Source organism: Marmota marmota, unplaced genomic scaffold (assembly GCF_001458135.2).
Source record: "Marmota marmota marmota unplaced genomic scaffold, marMar, whole genome shotgun sequence".
Taxonomy (NCBI): domain Eukaryota; kingdom Metazoa; phylum Chordata; class Mammalia; order Rodentia; family Sciuridae; genus Marmota; species Marmota marmota.
The window spans coordinates 21,249,228-21,270,609 of record NW_026000174.1 but is presented as its reverse complement, the minus strand read 5'-3'; the positions used below and the strand labels follow the sequence as shown (position 1 = coordinate 21,270,609).

The 21,382-nt window shown below is 35.7% G+C and overlaps 1 protein-coding gene across 1 annotated transcript; it reads left to right on the top strand.

Moving 5' to 3' along the window:
- Positions 1 to 4,260: 4,260 nt before the first annotated feature.
- LOC107134010 (olfactory receptor 502-like) lies at positions 4,261 to 5,333 on the top strand. Its single transcript, XM_015476155.2, has one exon. The coding sequence runs from the start codon at positions 4,262 to 4,264 to the stop codon at positions 5,204 to 5,206; it is 945 nt and encodes a 314-aa protein (XP_015331641.1). The 5' UTR covers position 4,261; the 3' UTR covers positions 5,207 to 5,333.
- Positions 5,334 to 21,382: the final 16,049 nt, after the last annotated feature.

Here is a 21,382-nt window from a genome sequence, read left to right as displayed (position 1 = left end):
TGTATTTTAGAGTGTGTATGTGTGTGGTGCTGGAATGGAACCCAGGGAATCTTGTATGATAGGCAAGTGTTCTACCCCTGAGCTATACCCCCAGGCCCTATACTTGCTTATTTTTATACAACTTTTAAACTCAATATCACAAAATTTTCTTGTCTGTGGGAAATGATTTTTATTCTCTCATTGCAATAAAATATTGTATTAAGGTTTATTCCTTTTTTGACATTTGAAACATTTAATATTATTATTTGGAACTTAAATTCAACAACTATATTCCGTACAGATCTGTTCACCCCCAGGAAAACCATTAGTTTTTTCCTTGTACCCATTATGTTCAAATTAAATAGGGAAAATAGCAGGAACACATAAATACTATTTTTTTCCCTAGCAAACTGTATGATTTTCATACTCTGAAGTATCTCAATCACAGAATAGTTAAAAGAATAAAAGATGGTTACCTGAAGGGAGCTTTAGATTTGTATTGATGTGGCCCATTGCCTTTTTATATGAGTCATTTTAACTTACAGCAGGCAATTATTTGATACCAATAAAAATGAGTGAAGTTAAATTCTTTCAAGAAATAACTCATTCTGGCTGTGATGCAAAAGAATATCATGAACATAGAAAAATCAGTGCAGAGATGGGTAGAAGTGGACACATTTTACAAGGTCAAAGGAGGTGAGATCAACAGACTCACTGGCAAACACACTAGAGGAAATGAGCATCCTGATTACCACCCTTAGTGCTCAGGATCCGACTGTAGGCTGCTAGTTGGAGGAACTTGGGTGGAGTGTTGAGAGTGGAGAGAGAAAAATAATTCATCAGGGATTAGTTGTGAACCAGTGGTCATTATGGGGCACTTATATCTTGGTGACAGCAGGAATTCAGGGTACACATTCTAATACCCAATCTGCCCCAAATTTTAAACCTGGATTTACTTTTACCAATTGAGTATGTGTTGACAAGTAGATTAAAGTAAGCCTTCTCTATTAATCCAGGATAATGGGAATACTTGCTTTACCAAATCAGTGTGAGGTTGAAATGTGATGAGGTGTGCAAAGCTAATGCACAGTGCTTGGCAGAGTAAGCTTTAAATGAAAGTTGGTCAGTACTATTAGTGGTCAGCCTTTTCCATCAAGGGGGCATCTGGAGGGCAAGGCAGGATTTTTAAAATTAGGATTAGCAAGAGAGTTAGATTGAGTCTTCAGGTTGAAGTCATTGTTTCTACCATCCTTCTTTGCCTCACATAAGCCACTAACCAATAGTTATCCTTGTGGCATGTGGACATAACACAGGTAAGACCGTGTCTTAACTGGAAGTCATCAGAATCTCTTTAATTCACAGTTCCTCATCTGTATAACTTTAAAAGGTTTTATTTTATGATGTTGGCTATAAAAATTTGTGCATATCTTAAATAATTTTGATATTTAAAATTCAATTTTGTCAACTTCCCCATATTCCTCAAGGTACCTAAGGGAGTGTCTTAGATCTAACACTATAAAATACTTTAAAACGAACAGGTGGTAATGAAAAAAAGATGAGCTACCATGTTATATTTGTAGCTTAGTTTTATTTTGTTTTGGTACCAGGGATTGAACTCAGGGGCACTCGACCAGTGAGCCACATCCCCAGCCCAATTTTGTATTTTATTTAGAGACAGGGTCTCACTGAATTGCTTAGTGCCTCACTTTTGCTGAGGTGGGTTTTGAACTCAAATCCTCCTGCCTCAGCCTCCTGAGTCTCTGGGATTATAGGCTTATGCCAATTCTCCGGATGCAGTTTAGTGTTATTAAGCCTGAATTAACAAAGTAAACTTAGAACCAATATTTAGCTGTGAAATAATTGATTATACTTCCAATAATAATCAAATGAAAGTGTACCAATATCTACTTAAAAAGAAAAAGAAAGATCACTTGAGAATTGACAGAATCCTTGAAGATTAGTTGTGGTTGTGTGAAAGGAACTACTCAATATTCCCTTGAGAATGTAAGAATGATCCTCAGTGTTTTTGAATTCACATTTGACTCTAGAATCTTCGGAGATTTATCCCCCAAAGCAAACACTAATATTAATGGATAACAGCTACGGTATATTAATACTGACTTTGCATTTGCTACAGCAACATAAATTAATGCTTATTTCAAGAGGTAAGAGTTTGGCTTTTGTGAGTAAATCTGATTTACTGATTTTTATTTACACTTAAGAACACTTTATTCTTCTAAGTTGTTCTATGTTCCTAAACTGTAGTTGAGAAACAAGGCAGATATAACCAACCAGTCAGCTAGCAAATAATTGTAGTTGAATTAAAGTTTCCACAAATTTCTGTGAATAGACAGGAAATAATTCAAGTTTTCCAAGATTCCTCATTTATCTACCTATAAGATTAGAAATTTGCATGATCTTTATCATAATGCTAAAAAATCCAGTAGCTTATATAGAAGGAAGACTTTATGGCATTTGCTGGTAAATGGATAGAACTGGGGACTATCTGAGTAAAATAAGCCAGTTCCAAAAGATCAAAGGTCAAATGTTTTCTCTGATATGCAGAAGCTAAACCAAAATAAGTGGGAGAGGGGTTTAAAAAAAGAACAGAAGCAAGATCAGAAGAGTAGACAAAGGGGAATGAAAGGAAGGGAGGAGGGATAGGATAGGGAAAGTCAGTGGAATGAATCCGGTCTTTCTATGTGTGTGTATATATATATATGAAAATAGCACAGTGACAATGATTTTTAAAAATATGTAAGTAAATAGCAGAAAGATCAGTAGAGTGGAGGGAAGGCAACAGAAGGTGGGAGGAAGAAAGGGGAAGGAGAAATACTGGGACTGAATTGGAACAAATTATATTCCTTGCTTTTATAATTATGTCACAGTATATTCTATTGTCACATATAAATAAAAAGAACCAATAAAAAAAGAACTCATAAGAATAAAAAAATATACAGCAGCTTTAACATACTTTGGGTACACCCTGAAAATTTTTCAGGAAAACTTAGTTTGTTTATTGATTGAATGTTCTAGCATCGAAGGCACTAGACATTTTAGACAAAGAAAAGGATATAAGACCAAAAGTCTTGGGAGTTTAGAGTGAACCTGACACATTGCTGGGTGATCCTCAGTGAACATATTAACTCTAGGTTGAAATGTGGTTCAGCTCTATGTTGTGTTGAAAATAATAATGTTTCATTCCATAATATTCCATTTGAGAAAATATTAACATTATAAAATTATTTGATGTACTTGAAGAAAACAAACTTTAATAATTTGTTCTAAATATTAATCATATGATATTTTAATAGTGATTAGAATGGCATTTCAAATAATTTGTTAAAGCAATGGTTTAACTAGAAATAATAAAAAATGTTTAATAAATTTACAATAGGTAATTTAATTTATTACTTTGATTCCTTGATATTTTTTTCCTTGTTCTATCAGAAAAAAATGTATTTCTCATTTTAAAAAATGGTCTTAAAGATGGTCTCATTTAACTGAAAGATATTGTAAACTATGTGACTAAGGAAGTGCCTCTTTTATGTATCAACTTCCAGAAAGCTGAAAGGCTAACCTGTTATCCCCCACTTACACATATACTCATAATAATGACCATCTAATTTGTTATAATTAGCATTTCATTTACAGCAATGGTTACTAAAAGAATAGACAAATTTTAACCAGCCTGAGTTCATACCTGATTCGACTACTTCCTGTGTAACCTTAGGAAAGTTACTTAACATTTTCAAACTGACTTTCCTCAACTATAAAATGGAAATAATAAAAGCACTTAATTTCATGGAAATTAAAATAGAACTATACATATAAATTTTAATCTATGGGGTGATAATTTAGTAAGCATAAAATAAATTTAGCTATTACTCAAATCTTAATTGGTCTCATACATTTTAATTATTTTTGTCATAATTAATGATTCCTTTTTGTTATTTTTGCAAGCCATGTTTTTATATTTTAAGTAGTGTTAAAGCTACTTAAATGTTTGCCCACACACATATATATTTACATTATTTGTAGAAAGTTTTTAATGTTTCCATTAAAACCAATTTTTAAACTACAAAATGACTCATTACACATAAATATATAAACTCTGGGACTCTAAAATAAAAAAAAAAATTAGACCAAATTTTGCTTTAATGATCTGTTTTTATAATAATCCCCATGTAGGCATTAATTCAAATAAAACCATATATTTATAAATTTTTTAATATAATGTCATGTTTTTCTCACAAGTTCATTTTTCAGCAGCCACTGTCCCATGGATTCCCTGGTCAATGGGAACCACACTGCAGTGACAGAGTTCATTCTATTGGGCTTAACTGAGGATCCAGTCCTCCGAGTCTTCCTCTTTGTGATCATCCTGTGCATCTACCTGGTGACCATCTGTGGCAATCTCAGCACGATCATTCTCATCAGAGTCTCTTCTCAGCTCCATCACCCCATGTACTTTTTTCTGAGCCATTTAGCTTTTGCTGACATAGGCTTTTCATCTTCTGTCACACCCAATATGCTTGTAAACTTCCTGGTGGAGAGAAATGCTATCTCCTACCTTGGGTGTGGCATCCAGCTTGGTTCAGCCACTTTCTTTGGGACAGTGGAGTGCTTCCTTCTGTCTGTCATGGCCTATGATCGCTTTGTGGCAATCTGCAACCCACTGCTTTACTCCGCCAAAATGTCCACACAAGTCTGTCTCCAGTTATTTGTAGTGACTTATACAGGGGGTTTCCTCAATGGTGCTTCATTTACCCTTTCTGTCTTTTCTTTGCTCTTCTGTGGACCAAATCGAGTCAACCATTTTTTCTGTGATTTTGCTCCATTAGTTGAGCTCTCCTGTTCTGATGTTGGTGTCTCTGCAATTGTTTCCACATTTTCTGCTGGCTCCATCATTGTGGTAACAGTTTTTGTCATTGTCATCTCCTACATCTTCATCCTCATCACCATCCTGAGGATGAGCTCTACTGAGGGGCGCCACAAAGCCTTCTCCACCTGCACCTCCCACCTCACTGCAGTCACTCTGTTCTATGGGACCATTACCTTCATTTATGTGATGCCCAGGTCCAACTATTCCACTGACCAGAACAAGGTGGTGTCTGTGTTCTACACAGTGGTGATCCCCATGCTGAATCCCCTCATCTACAGTCTCAGGAACCAGGAAATTAAGGGAGCTCTGAAGAGAGCACTTAGTAGGAAAATATTTTCTTAATTATCTGTTTTTTGGTTAGACTAGATAGAGTAACTAATATCTCATAGATATATTAATAAAAGGAAATTGTGTGTCCTTGGTTGAAATATACCTACTGGTACATAATTAGCCCATGTGGAGTATTTTAGTAAATGTAGAAGGGTTTATTTTTAGATATCAAATAGTAAATCATAAGTTTGTAATGAATTAGCTTTAATAAATTTAATTTATATTTAAGAATAACAAATTATTTCCCATAAACATAATCTGCATAAAATTCTTTTCATTTGTATTCATATTTTTTTCAGAAGTAATTATCACTAGAAATTGAGGTGATTGTGCATACCATCTTTAAGGTTGTATTCATTTTCAACCACAACTCATCCTGCAATGTACATGATAATGTCATTTATGACTGGGTATACATTCTGAAAGAAAATGACAAAGTAGAACAGAAAATAAAATTGCTAGAGATGTGTTTTTTAGTTTGTTTTTGCACTGGATAGTGGTTTTTGTGGTCCCCTATAATTCTGGTCTGTGTTCCTAGCCTATGACTCCAGCCTTGGATACAGAAGGATCACCACAGAAGAAATGTTAAGATGTCCCTGACAAATGTGTGAATTTCTTTGTCAGGTCAAAGGGGCACTTTCTATGTATAAATGAACACAATTTCTGCAATCTTTGAGGAAAGAATGGAACATGCTTGGAGTGACTCACCCATGGTCAGACATTGTCACCAATGGTCAGGAAGCTTGAGGGATGCATATTTTCACCCTGAGAGTTTTATCTTTACATCTATATGATGATGACTACAAAATTTATTTATCTTTTCCTGTCCTTTCTTTATTCACAACTTGTTCCCCTCTAGTAAGGGGCACAATTATTGACTCAGTTTATTGATCCAAACGTGTGAGGGTAATTTACTTCTTTCCGTGAACTCCTATATTTGATCATAATGTCTTGTTCATTCTGAGACCAACATTTATCTACTACTCTTCTCCATCTTCACTGTTAGCACTTCTACTTCAAACTAAGATCCTCCATGTTTTGCTTATGATAGATAGCACCACTGTGATGGGTTAATTTTATGTGGTAACTTGAATAGACTGTGGTGGCCAGTTATTTGGTACAATACCACTATAAACACGCATTTGATGGTATCTCTTTAGATGTGATTGACATTTAAATCAGCAGTCATTGACAAAAGGAGGTCATCCTTCACAGTATGGATGGGCTGTGTTCAGATAAAGACCTTAAGTAAAAAAGACTCAGGTCCTTTGAAAAGGAAGGACTTCTGCTTTCAGAGTGGCTTTGGACTCTGGACTGCAACACCAACTCTCACCGGTATTTTTAATCTGCTCACCTGACCTTTGGATTTTGGACTTTCCAGCCCCCACAACCATGTAAACAAATCCCTAAAATTTCAGTGTCTTTTTCTTTCTCTCTTCCTCTCTGAAATAGATGTGTGTATACGTGTGTACTTCTGTCTCTGTGTAAATCCTGTCTCTTTGGGAAAACCTAACTAATACAACCCTTTCTAGATTTCCTCTTCTGTCTCTTACTCTCTTCCAATTCATTCTCTGTATGCCAACTATAGCCATCAATCTAAATAATTTTCTTAAAGTTTCTGAAGATCTTAGAATAAGATACCTTTCTTAACATGTCCTATAAGTTCCTGAATATGGCCTTTATTTTCTTTCCATCTTTTATTAATTTTCCTCTTGGTATCTGAGAATACAGATTCTATGAACCAATGATTTGTTTTTCTTTCAAATCCTTAAACATACCCCCATTATTTGCTGCCTCTGGCCTTTTCGTAAAATACACTTTTTCCTTTACCTAGACAAAACTTACCTATGCTACAGCTACCAACCTATATGTTATTTGACCGATTCTAGGGTGCCGTCTGGAAAAGCTTCAGACCATACTATGGACACCATTATCCTCTTGTAGAACCTTAGGTGTTTTCTTCAAAATACTTAGTGCACTGTTAGTTATTTATTCAGGTGCTTGTGTTTTCACAATGCTGGAAGCCTCACAGAGGAACCAAAAATTTCTCCTCCCCAAGTCTCTAATTTTCACACAGCTCCTGGAACATAGTTCCTAATTTTCATATAGTCCCTAGAACTTAAATGCATATTGGATATGAATGAATGAAAAAATTGATAAATTAATGGATGGCTGCATGAAACTTTTGCTCCTTCTTGAACCATTGATTCTGCTGACTTTGAGATCTTATTTTATAGAAGATAAGCATTAGAGGATTAGCAAAGGATCAAGATCACAACTGTCCTCTTAATTCTTAGATTTCTTTTAAGATATATACCTTGAGAAGGTTGACAAACAGAACATTTGGCTCTAGGGGACACTATTTCTGACACATTTACTTCTGGCAAAGTCTTTCTGTTCAAAATACAGAGATGTCCAAATCTGAATATAAATTGACAGTGACAGGATAATTTGTATGAGATTCTCTGAAACAACAAACAAAAATAAGAATCTGGATAAGTACTTTTTGATGTTTGAAGGCATAGATTTCTGGTTAACTGAAGATGAATTATCCTCATTCCTCCCAGGACTTCCTTCTTATTACTAAAAAGAAACTCTAGATATAACACAACAAATGAATCTAGGAAGACTTCAGAAGGCAGATTCTAAGTGATCTCAAGACTGGAGGAAGAAAATAGCGGAGAGTCTCTTGGCTTTCCTTATTGCTTCCATCTACTGTGAAGGAGCAAACAGAGTCTCCAACCCAGGACCACCAACAGACACAGACCAAAAAAGTTTTAACAAAAACCTGTCCTTAGTCAAAAACCTGGGGAAAAAGTAGCCTTAAAAGAACACCTGTTAGCAATTCTCGCCCTACTTCAGACAAATACTAATGAAAAGGTAGAATCCTCCAGCTCCTTCAGGTTTCAGTGGGGCCAACCAAGGGGTTGATCCTCACCCCTTCCTTCCTTCCAGCCCCCTGCCTGGCTAGTATTGGTGGTTCCACTGGGGAAATGAGCCTCCTGTGTTACCAGGCAGCCACAGACTTAATGAGATGATGTGAGGTGAGACTCTGGGTGTTCTGTCCCCTCCCCTGTGTGCAGCCAGTGGGAACTGAGATTCCCCACCTGCAACAACAAAGCAGTGCCACCCGCTCTCCTCCTCCTCCTTCCTAGAGGCAGCGCTGCCCAGTGGTAAGCAGAGCTTACTCAGAGGGAGGAGGCATGCACATCAGGACCCCACTTTCTCTGCTTCCATCTGAAAGGAGTCAACAGGGCAGAGGGGGTGCTAGACTTCTACCTCACCCAACTGGAAGGAGGCAGTGTGAGTCACACTCCATTTTTGGTACTCTGGTATCAGTGAGGTGTAAAGAAAGCAAAAGGAGACAGCAGCAAGATGCAGAGGCAGCAATGGCTAAGTGGCCAAATGGCTGCTCCTCTGAGCTGCTGGCTTTATTTATAATCAATAGGTTACATTTGGTCACAATGTAAGATGTTTTGGTTATGATTAGACAAGTGCTCCTACCAAGCATACATTGGTTATCTCAAGAGTGCCTGGGAAAGACTGCAAAATATCCCAACCATGGGGAAAAAGGCACCTGTTACACCCCCCACCCCTCGAGTTTGCTCACCAGAGGAACACTGCCTTGTACATTTCCATGGTCAGAACCTCTCCAGTGAGGCCCAGCAGAAATCCAAACATGTACTCTTTCCTAGAAATTCTAGTTTAACCTCAAACAGGAAAACTGCTTCACACACACACACACACACACGCATATGTATATATCTTATGATGATATCCCCAATGTCCATAATACAATAATAACTAGTCTTATCAAGAATTAAAATGTTCACAAATTGAATAGGAAAAGACAACAGACACCAACAAAGACGTCAAAATGATCTGATTGTGTTTTAAAGCAGCCATCAAAAAAATGTTGTGGCTCAGCAGTTAAGAGCGCTCGTCTCACATGCGCGAGGCCCTGGGTTTGATCCTCAGCACCACATAAAAATAAGTAAATGAAATAAAGGTATTAAAAAAGAAAAGAAAATATGTTTTAAAAAATGCTTCACCAAGCAAACACTAATTTTCTTGAAAGAAATGAAAAAAAATTTCAGCAAAGAAATTAAAATTAAAAAAATAAACCAAACTGAATTATAAAACTGTAACATTGTACCTATTAACAATGTTATATTAAATCAGAGGAATAGGTTCTGGTATTCTGTCTCTCTGTTGGACAGTAGGGTGGCTAGTTAACAAAAATGTTTTATATGTTCAAAATAGCTTGTAGAGAAGATTTTGAATGCTCTCACCACAAGAAAATGAAAAATATTTCAGGTGTTGGATATGGTAACTACCCTGATTTGATAATTACAAAATATATTATGAATAGAAATATCATGTTGTATCCTATAAATATTATTATTATTATGTGTCAATCTACAGTAAAAGTAAATCAACCCCCCAGACAACAATAACAAGAGGAAAATAAATAATAATATAATGTAAAAAAAAATCATAATCTGAAAAATAAAATCATCAAAATTAAACAAACTTCTTGGATGGACTTTATAGTAGAGTTCAGAATAACAGAATGGAGATACATAGGACTTAAATAAAGATTAATAGAATTTACCTATCTAAACAGCAAAGAAAATAGATTGGAAAATAGAAAAAACAGAGCTACGTGTACCTGTGAAACAATAAAAACAGCTAATATACATATGGTAGGTCTCCAGAAGAAGAGAGTAAATGGGTAATTGAATCAGTATTCATACAAATGATGGGTGAAAATGTCCCAAAATTGGTGAAACAGATATGGAGTCACAGAACCAGGAATCTGGAAAAATGCATAATAATAGTTTTTAAAAAATCAAAGAAATTCATGCCATGGCACATCCACATTCTAAATTACACTTTTAAAGATGAAAGATAGAAAAATACTGAAAGTAGCCAGAAAGAAAGGACTCTTTGAAAACCAATCTGAAAGATGTTTCTCATCTGAAACCATGAAACTAAAAGGAAGTGGCACATTTTTTCATTTTTAGGAATTGTACATGTTTAAGGTATAAAACATGATGTTTTGATAGTGATATGATTACTATAGTTAAGAAAATTAACCTATCGCTCATGCCACATCTTTTCTTTTGGTGGTAGTGAAGCCAAAATTACACAGGCAGATAGGCAGGGGTCAGATCCAGAGAATGAAAGGATTGAAATGTTAATTCCTTCAGAGCCCTTCCTCCACCCTTATCAAAAACCTGTCCCTGATCCAACCTGTTGCTAAGGTAACCTGTCCCAGGAATTGTCCCTCCCTATAGGAGTTGTAAAGTTGCTATTAATTCACCCTGGGCCCCTTCCTACTCGGATCATTCCTCCCTGGCCCCTTCAGCTCACCTGTTTCCCACCTTTTGGCCATCCCTTCTTGCATTTCCTGGGCCTAGTCATGCACACAGGAAGGAGAGAGATAAGGGGGAAGGGTGCAGGAGAACAAAGGAAGCCTAGGACATATAAAAAAGCAGAATGCCTTCATTCCTGGGGATACCAGGATACCAGCTATGCCCTACTTCTCCCCCTTTTAAATGTATATGCTTGCCTTGTTGTGCTTCTCTAATGTTATACTTCAACATGTGAGGGAGCAGAACCCATCACCAGTAACTGGTAGTATCAGTAGGAGCATTTAAAATTTACTTTCTTAGGATAGTATTAACTATAGTCCTGCTATACGCTGGATTTCTAGACATTCATTTTACATAACTGCAAACGTTGTACTTTCTGACCTTTATCTTCCATTCTCCCATCTCCTGCTGGCTACCAATATGCTGTTTCTATGCATTTGCCTTTTAAAAGATTTTTGCATATAATTGAAATCATGTAATATTTTTATCTGACTTATTTCTCTTAGCATAAAATCCTCAAATTCTATTCAAGTTGTTGTAGATGGCAGGGAACCTTCTTTTTAAGGTTGAATAATAGTCCATTGTATATGGACAATTTCTTTATCCATTCATCCACTAAAGGGCAATTAGGTTGTTATTATATCTTGGCTATCCTGAAAAATTGAGGGGAACATGATGGCTCACCTCTCTCCATGAGATATTGATTTTATTTCTTTTGGGCTATTCAGTAGGGACCTTCTCAAAACAAATAAAAAGCTTGTGTGGCGCCATCAGTGTCAGTGTGAACCTTTCACAACTCAATTGTATCATTGTTCCAGCTCTACAGTATAGGAATAGAATGCCCAATCAGAATGTGTATTAATTTATATAGGAGATAAAGAGCTGGCAAATGAAAGAGGAACTAGCCAGGGGTATATAGGGCAACATCTCTTGCATCCAGTGCTCAGTCTTTGGATGAGAACAGCTGAGCCAGTGCTGGCCCTAATAAACACTGCATCCTGCTGATGCCCTGGTATCTTGTATTTCTGTGCAAGAATCCCACAGCAAATGTACCCAGAAGAATAATTGCTGGCTCCTACAGTAGTTCTAGCATTTACTTTTTGAGGAACCTCCATACAGTTTTCATGATGGCCTTGTTACTGAAAGCTCCATCCTTGTGCCTGATGACAATCTAATAAGGAGGACATGGATTTGAGAAAAAGGAAGAAGAAAGTTATTTCTTTGCTAGCAAAGGAGAAGTATAGGGGACTCCTGTCCCTGTGATTCTGCCCATTGAGGAAAACAGGGGGTTTTTTAAAAGAGGATTCGAAGGCTACATTCCAGATGTGCCTTGACTGGGGTCCGAGGTGCACCCTGATGGTGTGTTGAAATTCACTTGCTAATTTGTGAGATGGTCACTTCCTAGATCTTCCAGTAACATTTTTTCCCTGTAGTGCGTGTGTGCTCAAGGACAGACAACTAGGCCTAAAATAGGGAAGAAAAGATAACCTGTCTTCCTAATCCTGTTAGGGAGGGGGAGAAGAGAAGAAAGAGAAAAAAAAATGTCCCTTTAATAATAATCCTTGGTTGCAGAGCAGCAAGGGCTATATTCAAAGCATAAGGTGGACCACTGCGACAGCATCACCAATTTAATATTGAAAAACCAGCCTCTATCTCAGAGCAAAGCCTGTCCAAGGAAGGGACATGACCTTTGTCCTTGAAAGACCCACAGAGCACTCCTAGGCACATTCCCACCCTGCTAAATTGTTTATCTACAAATAACAGGAGAGATCTGCTGTGCCAGGTGTCCCTGACTCAGTCAGGCTAGGTGGGGATCCATAGCAACCCCCTAGCAACCACCAATCAGCATGAGACAGGGAAATACCTGGGATGCCAGATGACCCTCCCAGTAGTTTATGGTGGTTGATAACATGTTGGGAAACCATGTAGTTCAGCATGAACACCCTTCTTGGCTTAAACCAATCAGTTCAAATGAATACCCTTTTTGTACTGACCAATCACCCCTACCCAACTTGTTCCCGCCAGTGAATGTGCTAATCATGTTTTAGAGTTGTTATTTGATTTTCCCACGGTGTGTGATGATTTGCTAAGAGATGCTATGATGTATGTGGGGGTCCCTGCCTTCTCCAAAGAATGTATAAAACTGCTGCAAACCCTGGGCTCGGGCCTCTCAGCGTCACCAGTTGCTGTGTGTGCGCGCGGAGGACCAAGCTAGCTCGCAATAAACACCTCTTTGCTGTTTACATCGATCTTGGTCTCTGGTGGTCTTTTGGGGGTCCCAAATTCGAGCATAACAATATTCACAGTGTGAACACAACAGAGTGTGAATGCCCATTGCCACAGTGTGCAAGGGTTTCTCTCTGTACCTTCATCAACCCTTATTATCTTCTGTCTTTTTGGTAATAGCTCTCCCAATAAGTGCAAACTGATGTTTCCCTGTGGTTTCCATTTCAATTTACCTGATGTTTAGTAATACTGATTAGCACTTTTTCATGTGCTTGTTGGTCCTTGGTATGTCTTCTTTACAGAAATGTTTATTCAGGTCCTCTTCTGATTTGGATGTGAGGTGTCCCCAAAAGCTTATCTGTGAGACAATCCAAGAACATGTAGAGGAGAAATGGTTGGGTTGTGAGAACCTTAATCAAGACTGTGAATTAACTCCCCTGATGGGATTAACTGAGTGGTGACTGAGAGCTGATAGGGTGTGGCTGGAGGAGGTGGGCTATTGTGGTATACATTTGGTGAGCTGAGCTTAATCTCCCTCTCTGTGCTTCTTGATCATCATTTGAGCTGCTCTCCTCTGCCACCCTCTTCTGTCCTGATGTTCAGCATCACCTCAAGCCCCAAGGAATGGAGCCAGCTGCCTATGGACTGAGGCCTCTGAAACTATGAGCCCCCAAATAAACTATCCCTTCTCTAAAATTGTTTTTGTTGAGTATTTTAGTCCCACAGCAGCAAAAAAGTTGATGAAAACAGGTCCTTTGTCTATTTTTTAATCAAGTTATTTGCTTTCTTGCTACTGAGTTGTGTGAGTTCCTTATATACTTGAAGATTAATTGCCACGACCTGCGTGGCTTTTATGCAGTTTTTCCCAAACTCAGGCTGATGATGGGATTGGGAAAAAAAAAGATAAATAAATACACAAATATTTAGAGAGAGCTGGACCTGGTGGGAAAGCCAGCCCTGATAAGGCTTGACTGACATCAAGCATATTTATCATGTAGGTTTAAACATTAAAAGAATTTGCTGTGAGAAAGCTTATTCATGATAAACAAAAATGAGGTTGCAAGCAGGAACAGCCCAATTAAAAGCTTATCAGCTTGTGCCCATTTCCCTTCTACCTCTAGGCAGCTGATATTTGAACTCAAGGCTATTAAGCCAATAACTTCTGTGAACTACAGAACTTCCTTTGAATAGGGTGTCACCAGCAACTGAGCAGTCTCAATTGGGGTGTTTCCACTGAGAGTTTTCAGAGGGTCATCACCTCTGCCTTGGGATGGTTCAAAGAAAGATACTTATCAGGTATCAGTTAGCAAATATTTTACCCAAATTCATAGGCTGCCTTTTCTTTTCCTTCTTAAAAAAAAAAAAAAACACATCTTTTACTTATTTTCTTTATTTTAATGTGTACCTTTCTTATTTGTTTGTTTGTTTATTTATTAGTTTATGTATTTACATATCTATCTATTTATTTATTTTTGCAGAGCTGGGATCAAACCCAGAGCCTTGGGAAAGCTCAGCAAGTGCTCCACATCCAAAGTCCTCTTATAGTTTCCTTTGTCATGCAGACTTGTTTATTTTTATTTTTGTTATTTGAGCTATTATTATCAAAATAAAAATATCATTGCCAACGTCAATATTCAGGACATTTTCCCTCTTTTCTTCTAGGTCTCATGTTTCAGGTCTTTATTTCATTTGGAATCACTTTTTGTGTGTATTGTAAAATAAGGGTACAATTTCAAACTTTTTATATTGGAAATCCAGCTTTCTCAATATCATTTATTGAAGTGATAATCCTTTCCCCATGTGTTTTCTTAACTCCCTTTTCAAAAATTAGTTAATTGCATGTGTCACACAAAGAGTTCTCTTATTTTGTTTCATTGTCTAATGCATTTCATTTTATGCTAATGACATGCTGTTTTGATTACTATAGCTTTGTAGCATCATTTGCACTTTGGCTGAGTGATGTCTTTAGTTTGCCCATTTTAAGATTATTTTAGCTCTTTTATGGTTCCATAAGAATTTCAGTTTTTTTTTTTTTTTAAGTAACACTGACTGCATTTGTTGTTGTTTTGTTTTTTTCCAGTACTAGGGATTGAACATAGGGTTTTATGCATGCTAGGCAAGCACTCTACCCCCGAGCTACATCCCCAGCCCTTTTTATTTTATTTTTGGCATAGAATCTTGCTAAGTTTCCCAGTATGGCCTTGAACTTGTGATCCTCCTATTTCAACCTCAAAAGAGATAGCATTGACTTTGTAGATTGCTTTGTGGAGTATGGACATTTTAACAATATTTATTCTTTTAATTCAAGAATAAAAATATATTTCTGTATCTTTGTGTCTTCTTTAATTTCTTTCATTAGTGTTTCATAGTTTTCAGTATACAGATCTTTCATATCCTTGCTTAAATTTATTCCTAAGAACCTTATTTGTTTTCTTTTTTTTGGTGCTTTTGTATCTGGGATTATTTTCTTGATATCTTTTTTGAATACGTGATTATTGACATAAATAAATGAGAGTGATTTTTATATTTTGATTTTATAACCTGTAACTTTACTGAAGTTATTTGAAGAGGTTTTGTGGAGTCTTTTGGGTTTTGTATATACAGAATCATATTACCTGAAAAATGTAAAAATGTTGCTTCCTCCTTTGATTTAGATGGCTTTTTTATTACTTTTCTATTTTCTCTTGTTTTTGGTATCAGGGATTGAACTCAGGGGCACTTAACCGCTGACCCACATCCCCAACATCCCCAGCCCCTCCTCCCACCATTTTTTTTTTAATTTAGATACAGGGTCTCACTGACTCACTGAATTCTAAGGCTGGCTTTGGACTTGCAATTTTCCTGCCTCAGCCTCCAGAATGGCTGCCCCAGTGTGCCTGGCTTCTTTTTGATTTCCATGGTTAGAACTTCCAGTGCTGTGTTGAGGAGAATCGGTGAGAAAGTGAGCACTCTTGCTGCAATCCTAGAGGAAAACAATTTCAGCACTTTACTGTTACGTATAGTATTAACTGTGGGCTGGTCATATGTGGCCTTTATTATATTGAGGTCTGTAACTTCTATACTTTATATACTTTCTTTAGACTTTTATCATGAAAAGGTGTTGAATTTTTTTAAATGATTTTTCAGCATCTTTTGAGATGATCATGATTTTAATTCTTTTTGTATTAATGTGGTATATCCCATAAAGTTGTGTATATTGAACCATTTTTGCATCCATGAGATAAATCTCATTTGATCATGATGAATGCTCCTTTTAATGTACTGTTGAACTTCATTTGCTAGTATTTTGTTGAGGATTTTGGCATCTATGCTTATTAGGGTTATTGGCCTATAATTTTCTTCTTTTGAAGTATCATCATCTGGCTTTGTTCTTAGGGTAACGGTGGTCTTGTAGAATAAGTTTGGAAGTATTTCCTTCTCAAATTTTTGGAAGAGTTTGAGGATTGGCATAAATTTTTCTCTATTTGTTAAATTTCACTGGTGAAGTCATCTGGTCTGAGTTTTCTTTGATGGTCTTTAATGGGAGATACTTGATTATTTATTCCATTCCCTTTCTTCTTAATTATCAGTTCCGATTTTCTATTTTTCACGTTCAATATTGGTAGGTTGTGTATTTCTAGGAATTTATCTAATTTCTTCTAGTTTATAAAATTTATTGATGTATAATTGTTCATAGTAGTCTCTTATTCTTTGCATTTTTGTGACATTAGTTTTAAATGTATTCTTTCATTTCTGATTTTATTTATATGTTCTCTTTTCTCTTATTCTGGTAAAGAATTTGTCAATATTTTTTTCACATGACCTATATAATTTCTTTGATCTTTTGTATCATTTTTCTATTCTCTCACATTTATTTCTGCTCTATTGTTTATTTTTTTCTACTTTCAGCAAAATTGGGGCTTAGTTCATCTTTTTCCAACTACTTGAGGTTTGGGTTTTTTTTTTTCTTATCATTATAAACTTCCCTCTTATGGCTGCCTTTTCTGCATCCTGTAAGTTTTAGTTCGTTTGTCTCAAGATACTTCTCGATTTCCCTTTTGATTTTCTTTGACCATTGGTTGTTCAGGAGGATGTTGTATAAATTCCAATAAGTATTTAAAATATTTCTAGTTCTCCCTGTTATTGGTTGCTAGTTTCAAAAAAGATGAATGGTATATTTCAATCTCAAAGTTGTAAGGACTTGTTTTGTTGCCTCACAAATGACCTTTGCTGGGGGATGTCCCATGTGCACTGGAGAAGAATGTGTATTGGGCTTCTGATGGATCACATGTTCTGTTCACATACTTTAGGTCCATTGATCTAAAGCATAATTCAAGTCCAATGTTTTCTTATTCGTTTTCTGTTTGGATGACCTGTCCTTTGTTAAAGTGGAATATTGGAGTCAAATACTAGAAGCTTATCATGTGCCCTTAGTGAGGTCATGTTTTCCTGGTTCTGCATTATGCTCATAGCCTGTGTAGTTGTCTGGGAATTTGAAGAAGCAGCCCTCTTTTCCAGACTTAAGCACACTGCAGTAAACATTGGAATTGGGTATAGTACTGGGGAGCTAAATGCAACAAGTTAAGTATATTTTTAGCTTTATTTTTATTAATTAACTTATTTTAATTAACAAGTAATAATTGAATGTACTTGAGAGGTACAATATGATATATTGATCTATGCTATATTATACAAAGATTAAATCTAGTTAATTCATCACTTTAATTTATCACTTTTTGTGATCAGAACTTTCTTGAGATGCACCATATATTATTATTAACCTTGGTCATTTTGTAAGGCAATGGGTCACTTAAAGTTATTCTTCCAGTCTAATTGAAGCATTGAACTTTTAGTCACTATCTTCCCTTTGGAAAAAATCACTTTTCTACTCTCTGTTCCTGGGAGACTGACATTTTTAGATGCTGCCTGTGAGATCATACAGTTTGTGTCTTTCTGTGATTGGCTTGTTTCACTCAACATTATGTTCTCCAGTTCTATTCATGTTGTTGCAAATGACATAATTTTCTTCTTTTTAAGGCTGTGTAGTAGTCTATTCTATATATTCACACTTTCTTTATTCATTCACTAATAGGCATTTGTATTGCATTCAGATCTTGACTGTGATGAATAATTCAGATATAAAAAGAATTTGTCCTAGAATCTTCTCTTTTATAGTTGAAGTCTCTTATTGATCTGATGCAATTTCATGAATTTAGGCACCACTTAAATATTGTTCTGTCTAATTTATACATGTACATCTGCAATTTCTTCTGTTTAAAGAAGATAGAAGAATATGTCTGCCTTCAACAGTAATAAGCAGTGAGAATTTAAAAAAACAATGATGGCACAGTTTTTTAGGAGCTGAAAAGAAACTGTCATTTGATAAGTAGTACTGGAAATTTTGATAATATTGTCACCTGTGATAAAATGGAAATGTACTCTTGGATTTGAAAAAATTCCAAGAAGAATATAGGAAATGTTACTTTACTCTCAAGAGTTGCCTATCATGAAATATAACAGTGAGTCTAAATAAACAATTTGGGTTTTATGAAAAAATTTGGAAAAAAATATAAGAGGAAGGGAGAGAAAAATCTTTCTGGGATTGAAAATAATGCATTTTTCATCCTCAGTATCTTCCAATGAAAAAATCCTCAAGGCCACAAATGGTTTTAGGTTAGGACTCTTAGGGTCTCTTAAGATGTCAGAAAAATCTATGGCCTCATTGTCTCTTTCAGCTAGATAAGTCCTTCTAAAAATCTTAATGTCATGCTTCAAAGACCCTCTCTTTTTGAAAAACAGGGATTTTAAAATCTTAAAGGAATTTTCTTGCACAAGCCTCTAGAGAAAGTTATCTGGAAGAGGTTTATGGGTGTGGGTTATGTCTGAGTGGATAGATTTTAATTTGGCACACAGGAATCTACTAAGTTGTTTTGAACAGCTTTATGGAGATATAATTCATGCCACCAATTCACATATTTAAAGCATACTATTTTTAGTATATTCATAATGTTTACAATCTTCCCCACAGTCAACTTTAGAAGACTTTAATCATCTCAAAAAGGAGGGGAAAAAAGACCAAGAAAGTTCTGTGTTCTTTAGTATCACCTCCTATACCCATAGCCTCACAATCTTAAGTAATCACTAATCTACATTCTGTCTCTATAGATTTTTCTATTATGAAAATTTCATATGAAGGGCAGCATATAATACATGGGATTTTAAGAATTTTGTAATCTTAGCATAACATTTTCAAAGTCTATTCATGTTACAGTATGTATCAGTTCTTCATTCCTTTTAATTACCAAACAATATTCAAATATGTGGATATGCTACATTTTTTTATCTACTTATATGTAGGCTGATAAAATTTGCATGGCTTCTAGTTTTGGTTATTAGGAATGATGCTGCTATAAACATGAATGATGCTGCTATAAACATTCATGTACAGCTTTTTGTATGGTTATATATTGTAAAATTTTAGGTCATAGGGTAACTCTGTTTAATAGTTTGGGAACTCCATTGTTTTACAAAATTGGAAAATATGAAGGCATTTTACATCACCTCCACCAGTTTAAAGAAGGTTCCAATTTCTCCTATCTTGTCTAGAACTTTTGATTATCTGACTCTGATTCTAAACATTCTACTGGGTATAAAATGGTACCTTACTGATTTTTTATTTGCATTTCACTGATGACCCCCACAATGTTTTAAAAGATATTGTTATTAGATTGAACTGAAAGGGGCAGGAACATTGAAAAAAGAAAAGAGGTCTTTGATCTCCAATGATCATGAAATTAGACCAAGAAAATTAGTTAATTATAACATGGGCTATTATTCTATAATTCTATAAAAGGAAGGATAATTCATAGGATAGAACCAAAAGTCCAGAAGGCAGAGCGAAGCAACACCAAGACTTATTAATAGCAAACAGAACTAGACTCTGACCAGAAAAAATGGAAACTTGTTAGATTAAAAATCTAATTAGATTTTTTTTGCCATTTTGGAAGAATATTTTTCTTTCTTTTTAATTATTTTTTATTAGTTCATTACAATTAGACACAATAGCAGGGTTCATTGTAACATATTCATACATGCATACAACATAATTTGTTCCATTTCATTCCCAAATACTTTGCCTTTTCCTCTTCTCTCCCATAATCTTCTTCCTCTACTATACTTCCTTGTATGAATTTACTTATTTTAATTGTTGCATTATAATTATATATAGAAGTGGGATTCTGTGTAACATATTGTTATGTTACTCCTGTGTTAACTCTTAATGACCAGGAGTGTTACTGCCATTTTCTTACCCAATATCAACAGTATCTCTTAGGTATGAAGGGAGCAGAGGACTTGTCTCTTCGGTTCACACATCTTCAGATCAAGAGGGACTCTATGCAAGTATCTGTCCTTGAGGAACACCACCCATGCTTGACCTTGATTTAGACCTCATTATGATGGACTCCTTGTGATGTTGTCATAGCATGACAATTTGAGAGACTGTGTGAGTGTGAGATTATGAATGTATTTTGGTATGTAGGAAGTATATAAATAATTGTGGCTATAGGGGTTTTGATAGTTTGGAATTAGCTGAAAATTCTCTGTTATTTCTCTAATTTTAAAGTTACCATCTAATTCCATTTCTTTGAATCTGGATGACTTCAGTGTTTTGCTTTACTAGTAGAAATGGCAGAAAATATACTCTGGGTCTCTTAAGGCTAGGTTGCAAGGAACACTGCGTCTTCCTATTTAGATTATTGGAACACATGTAGTTGGAATATTGAGCCCCCATGTGACAATGACAACTACTCTGGATGAGATAATATAAAAAGATTCTAAGACAGGAAGATGGAGAATCTTTGAAGCAATCCTTGCCAAGTTGCTGAACCTTCTTGACTCTATGGACATTCAGGTGCCATAGTATCACTAAGTGACCTCTACTGATGTCATGTAGAGTATGATTGCCAAGCCAAACCCAACTTGAGTTTCTGATTTTCAAAACAATGTAATATAATAAAGTAGATTTTTAAGTCACTAAGATTTGGATGATTTTTACAATAGATAACCTATTTTCTTTAGCTAACAACAGCATTCCTTTTACATCAACTGCATAATTTTCACCAGAATTTATGAATTGCCGTTAACTCATTCTCTTATTTTTAACTCCCCACATGATTGTTTTGGAAAATCCTTTTGATCCTTTACATCACCTATATATTGAGTAGGTCAGTTTCTTTCTTATTATACTGCAGTCATCCTAGCCCAATGGACCATCACCTCATGTCTTGATTATCAGCCTTCTCACTAGTCTTCTAGTCCACTTTCCCTTTAAGGATCAATTTACCATGCAATAACAACAGCATTCTTTAAAAATATTAATTATATTAGATAGTACCTATTTTAAAATGTAATGGTTTCTATTTCTTTTAGAATAAAATCCAAACACTTTTATATGGCCCACAAGTTTACTCATGGTATAACATGGCCTCCTTTTGGTATATCACAAGTTTACTCATGGTATATCATGGTCTCATAATCTTTTCTAAGATTATGAGGATTTTTGTGTTTGTTGTTTTCTGTTTGGTAGTATTATCCCAACTCTTCA

Bases quoted from the DNA above. Each gene is read 5' to 3' on its own strand.
- LOC107134010 (XM_015476155.2), top strand. From the start codon at position 4,262: ATGGATTCCCTGGTCAATGGGAACCACACTGCAGTGACAGAGTTCATT.